Genomic DNA, 5,932 nt, shown 5'->3' on the forward strand with positions numbered 1-5,932 from the left:
CAAAATTAAACACCAGAACAAAAACTGATCATATAACATGTCCTTCAAAGCAAACAATTGAATGCAAATCGCTTAACTGTGCCATTAAAAAAGGTACAACTATCTAATTTTTTCATAAAAATGTATAAAATTGACATTCTCAAAGAAAGTCCCTACCCACATCTGTACCAAAAATCTTAAGCAGGTGAAAGTCAAAAAAAGAACTCATACTGCAAGGTTCCAATATGCAGCCAATTTATTTGCTTCAGGAAAGTAGTAACTTCTCAAGCAAGAAAGCTCTGTCACGCAAGTTTACAGGAGCCATCTTAAATGTCTTGTGATGTAAGTCACTTGATGGGCCATGCACTGCGAACAAACAGTGTAAACAAGCAGACAATATAATCCTATGCAAGGCAAAAAGGTATTATAAAGTGCTGAATTTTTTTTTTATAATGCTGGAAAAATAGTGACGGTAAAGAGCAACTCGAGTTGAACACATTTGCAAAATCACATTGACAGAACAAACGGAAAACCATAACAGACAGTGCCAGGCTTGCTTTTCACAGTGAATTATAAAACCTTTGCACAGCAATTGGAACAGAACCCTTCATTTCGAAAACAAAAGTTTCCAGAAAGGAAACAGTCTTTCTCAAGTTTTTGGGATACTGAACTTGGAAGATGTGGTAAAGACAAAAAGTAACAGCCAGGGCAAGGGAGATGTCCACACTGCCATCATCAAGGAGTATCTCTTCATTATCCATCTTCACAGTGATGGCCTCACTCTGCAGTGGGTTTTCGTCCCTGCAGCCTGTCAGGACAACAGTTGGTGTTGGAAACACTGGATCCTGTAAAATGCAATCATAGAAAAGCCCTTAAATAATGACCCGCACTTGTACAGCACCTCTCAGAGTAAGGACTCCAAAGCGCTTTACACTACAGTGTATCATTCATCCATTCACACACTGATGGTGATGAGCTATGATGTAGCCACAGCTGCCCTGGGGCGCACTGACAGAGGCGAGGCTGCCGAGCACAGGCGCCACCGGTCCCTCCGACCACCACCAGCAGGCAAGGTGGGTTAAGTGTCTTGCCCAAGGACACAACAGCAGAATTCTCTGTCCGGAGCCGGGATCGAACCTGCAACCTTCCGATTACTGGACAACCCGCTCAACCTGTTGAGCTACTGCTGACCCTAAGACTATTTCTTAAGACTCCCTCTGTCAGACAAAATGACCAATTAAGCAAAGTTGAAAACATTTTAACATGGCAGCAGCCAGATCTGAGTAGCCCCGCCCCGTGTTGAGTCTAGGGCTGCAGCTATCGAATATTTTTGTAATCGAGTACTCTATCGAATATTTTTTTCGATTAATCGAGTACTCTAATAAATTACCCTTTTGTGTTTGTAAACCATTATATCAAATAGCATGTTATAATTATGAAAGACCTCTTAAAATGAGCAAGCAGTTGCCAGTTATTCTTCAAGTTTTATTCAAAATTAGTTTGCAAAACGTCAGCACTTCAACTTTACTTCACAGTAAACAAATGCCTGTGCAAAAAATAAGTACACAACCTGAGCCGATTTTCCCCTCGTGCGAGAATCTGCTAGCCTGCAAGCCAGAGGATAACTGTTGAAGTAGCGCTGCGGGCGGCTGCGGCCCAAACAGAACCGCTCACGGCGCATGCGCAAACAGCTCGCCGGCTGTTTCCCTATTAACACACGTCCGTTTTAATTTCAACACTTTTTTTCTCACACAATAACAAGGATTGTCGAGAAAGCATGTTTGCCGTGGTTTTGTCAAATTATACTGATCACAAAACATTTATTTACTTTCTTTCGTTTTCCTCTCATAAATACCAGTAATCCTGCAGCAATCCTGAGGGACAACAAATATCAATAACACAATAAAAAGTCCGACGTTTTGTGTAAAAATGCTATTTTTTAGCACATTTTAAGTCCGACGTGTTGCTACCAGACGTACGGTGTGAGCTGAAACTGAGTGCTACAAACGAAAAAGTCGCAGTGTCCGCAGAATATATAGAAATACAGGCTAAAATGCATTATCTTGTAGAGGCTCCGAGTCCGCTTGCAGAAGTGACATTTACAGGTGCTGCAGCATGGAGGATGTGGTGTTGTGGTAGGCTAAATCCATTTTACAGTATTTTCACTGGACTACGTTTTCCACCTTACGACGTGAAAAATGGTTCCACAACTTTTACATTTTCTGTCTTTTTCGCACTCCACCGGGATCCACGTTGTCCGCCATAGCTTAAGATAAAGTTAAGTTACATTCCCTACTCGCGTGTGCGATTCAGTCCAGTGGGCATGTGCGTCACTTATTTCAGTCCGGGTGAAACATGACCACGGGCGACTGCAAAGCCATGAATTAATTAAATATGAATTAAACGAATCCTCGAGGCAGAGAATTTGACTCGAGGATTTTTTGTACTCGAATTATTCGAGGTACTCGAGGAATCGTTTCAGCCCTAGTTGAGTCTACACAGAGATCTGGAATGGTTGCAGCAGAATCTGTTTGAAAGAGGGAGGGCTCTCAGGTAGAGAATATTTTGAATTGATCGAGGACGTGCAAGGTAATGCCCAGCTGGCACTGGCTGGCTGCTGCCAGAATAGGGCATCCATAGTGAAGTGTGAAATCCATGGTGTAGCAGAGCTAGCGAAGCTTCATAGTAGAGGGCTGCATCGGGAATGGGTCCCACGGAACTCAACACAAATCTTGCGAGGGCGGGCGGTGTGAATTTTGCTGCGGGCGGGAACGGTCGGCTAAAAGAAACAGTGCGGGATTGGGATGAGTATGGAGTCGGCAACTGATGTTGAAAAGAAGCTGAAACAAGGTCTTTATGACACAAAAACCAAAGCAAGGCAAGTCAGACATTTGGAGGTGTTTCTCCGATTGTGTTAATATTTCTCATTCAGGTCTCTCTTACAAAAGCGACCTCGATCACTGCCTGATTAGAGTTGAATAGAATATGAAATGGCCTCTCCTTTATTTTTTTTAAGAATTTTATAGTTTAAGTAGCGAGGAGTTATTTGAAATCACATGCGCCGAGGCGTCACCGGTGATCCTGCATGGTGACGCATCGGTGTTAAAGGGTTAAAAACTAAATGAAAACAAAGTGTGTCATTCCTGACCATTTGTTAAAGGGAGGAGTCGAGGGGTGCGCGCAGTCTCTTTAGTCTTTGTCCGCAAGAGCGGGAGGTATTGGAGATGTAGCGTGAGAGCATGTGTACAAGGTCAGATGCATGTGTCTCATGCTCATTGTGTTCGAGCTGGCAGCCCTGGTGAAAGCAGGATGGTATGTTTGTACATTTCACTATAATTGTGACTAATCTGCTGCAGCTAAACCTTGATTAGAAAACTAAAATCACAAATTCAACAGAAATCTTAATTTGTGCTAGAAACATAAACACAACTTAATATTTTCCTGAAATAGTTTAGTTCTAGTAAAATAAAGATATTTGAATAATATATTTAAGTCAGGTTTTGTCTGTTCTTTACTGAAAGTAGTTAATGAGCAAATAGCATAAAATTGCCAGGGCCGCACTTAAAATATAAATTCTATAGTTTTAATTAAATATCTATTTTTAATAATTATTAATATGGATCAATATGCTTTTTTTCCTATATTGTCCAGCCCTAATTCAAACAATAGAAATTTCACATGTTGGAGTCTGAGATCATGTCCAAGTTCAAGTCCTGATGTTGCAAGCCTGAGTTCAAGTGCAAGTCATATTTACCTTGTCAATGACAAATAGCTGCTGTGGGTCCTCTTTGAAGACAGAAGGTAGTAGAAGCACTGCAGTGTTGACAATCTGACCTTAAAAAAATATACAGAAGAATTGTAAAGAAAAATGTAAGTGCCTCAAATAACATGTAATTGAGCATGGTAAAGTAAAATGCATAACAATTTATTAAACTGTAAAGTTGTTAAAGGCACAACATACCTCTTCTTTCCTCCTCTGTCTCTGAGGCATCAAGCCCAGCCAAACACTTGTCCTTGAGGGCACTTTTAGGAGCCTTGTCAACAATTTTTTGGGACATCTTGGCAAAGTTGGTGACTATGCGTTTCTCCACGTCCACTTTGCTGATGAGCTTCACTTCCTCTAGAATCTAAAACACACACACAGTACGAAGAAGATATTGATACCAAGAATTTAAAAGGAACTCCAGCTATGAGGACGTGTTTACCCTAATAAGCCAATATTTTTCTGTTGTACCAAAATATGTTGTTAGAAACACACAAAATATAGCCATTTATTTACAAAACTATGTTTAGTGCATTTGTTGACATACGTAAAACTTGTGTTTTATAAGGATGGGTATGGCTCACAATTGAGCATGTATGCATTGACCTTACCAAGAATGGATGGCATAGATAAGGGAACTCCTCCAGGACTGCAGCTGTCGAGTGTTCCTGAATAAAGTTTGCCCTGTATTTTTGCGTCTTAACCATTCCATTAATTATGAGGTCATAGTTGGGCGTCTGTTTCAGAGCTTCTTTTTTCATTGCTTCTTTATGGTGTTGAATGCTGTGCTCATCTTCTCCATCAGCTTCTCCATCATGCATCTCCAAGGTCTAAATCAACGACAAGAAAAATCTAAATTTTATACAGCAAAATTTAGTGTTTAGCTTAATTGAAAATGTCCCAAATCCACTTAGGCGTTTAATTTTTTTTTCATAAGCCTATGCTCAAAAACTCTTATATAAATCTGAACTGACTTACAGCCCTGATTTTTTTCACAGAAGGGTCACTGCCCTCTGACTCTGCTCTTAGTTTCCTTCCACCATTTGGTAATGAGAATTTCTTCCTCATTTTTGCTACTTCACTGTTGCTGATCAGGGGAATTCTTTCCTTTTTGAATTTGTTGCGCAGGGACTCCAACAGGGTATCCTGACCAAATGCAGACAGAAATGTGATAATAAAAAGACTGACATTAACCACTAAGTCAGGGGTGTCAAACATGCGGCCCGCAGGCCGGATCCGGCTCGCAAATGAGTTAAATCCGGCCCGCGAGATGGTTGTGCAAACTTTATTTTCATACTTTACAATGTAGAGTGAAAATAAACTTATCTTTGTGAGCAAGTTTCCTCTGTAACGAGTATAAATAAAACAAAGCTGCGCTCAAGGCTCACACAAGAACTTGAATCACATCCTGAAGTTGGCCGCCACTCAGGATGTGACTTCTGATACTGATGTGCTGGTGAAAGCTAAAAGATTTAAAGTAAAATGAGTCAAATATACTTTAAGTGCTGCATGAAACTGATCTAGCCATGTGATCTGTAAGCTCTGAATCACTAAGGAATGTTTTTTAATTAATTAATTTATTTTTATTTTTATTTTTCTTCAAATTTTCAAGTACACTTCAGGTACTTGTACTTGTACTATTTTGGATACACTGTCCGCAGGCTCCAGCTTTGTTTTATATTGATTGTATTAAAACAAAGGAAACAATCTGAAGTTGTTTTTAATTTACCGGTCCGGCCCACTTGGGACTAGATTTCCCTCAATGTGGCCCCTGAGCTAAAATGAGTTCGACACCCCTGCACTAAGTGGAAATGACAAAAACAGCATTTTCCACATTGCATTAAACACACGAATAGACAAAGAAAACTTACATATCCTGATCCATATTTCTCACGCAAAAATGGATACTGCATGAGAAGCGTTCGCATCAAATCCACATACTGGATATGTGTTGGATACCTGGAAGCAGCAATTTGAAAAAAGATTACAAATACTTTTTCTGGGGTGTTTGGTGGTCATACTAAGCTAGTGCTACATCACACTAGGGTTGTCACAGTAACTGGTGTAGCGGTAAACCCTGGTAAAAAAAAAGTTGACAATAATAATAACCGTCTTGTTTTCAAAAACTATATATATTATCTCGGTGGATTACCTTGGCTGTGGTGTAGGCGCGGTGACCCTTACCAGCCA

At 40.3% G+C, this 5,932-nt stretch overlaps 1 protein-coding gene across 1 annotated transcript; it reads right to left on the bottom strand.

The window, feature by feature from the left end:
* Positions 1-416: 416 nt before the first annotated feature.
* On the bottom strand, positions 417-4,070 carry LOC139063857 (sterile alpha motif domain-containing protein 3-like). The gene is made up of 3 exons (XM_070546766.1): positions 3,941-4,070; positions 3,734-3,813; positions 417-824 (listed from the first exon to the last, which is right to left on the bottom strand). The coding sequence occupies exons 1-3, from the start codon at positions 4,035-4,037 to the stop codon at positions 540-542; spliced, it is 462 nt and encodes a 153-aa protein (XP_070402867.1). The 5' UTR covers positions 4,038-4,070; the 3' UTR covers positions 417-539.
* Positions 4,071-5,932: the final 1,862 nt, after the last annotated feature.

Source organism: Nothobranchius furzeri, chromosome 18, assembly GCF_043380555.1.
Source record: "Nothobranchius furzeri strain GRZ-AD chromosome 18, NfurGRZ-RIMD1, whole genome shotgun sequence".
NCBI classification, from domain to species: domain Eukaryota; kingdom Metazoa; phylum Chordata; class Actinopteri; order Cyprinodontiformes; family Nothobranchiidae; genus Nothobranchius; species Nothobranchius furzeri.

Excerpts from the sequence above, each read along its gene's own strand:
- LOC139063857 (XM_070546766.1), bottom strand. The coding sequence starts at position 4,037 with ATGTCCCAAAAAATTGTTGACAAGGCTCCTAAAAGTGCCCTCAAGGAC. Across the intron at positions 3,814-3,940 it reads GACAGAGGAGGAAAGAAGAG|GTCAGATTGTCAACACTGCA; the intron begins GTATGTTGTGCC and ends TATTTTTTTAAG. Across the intron at positions 825-3,733 it reads AGCTATTTGTCATTGACAAG|GATCCAGTGTTTCCAACACC; the intron begins GTAAATATGACT and ends TGCATTTTACAG.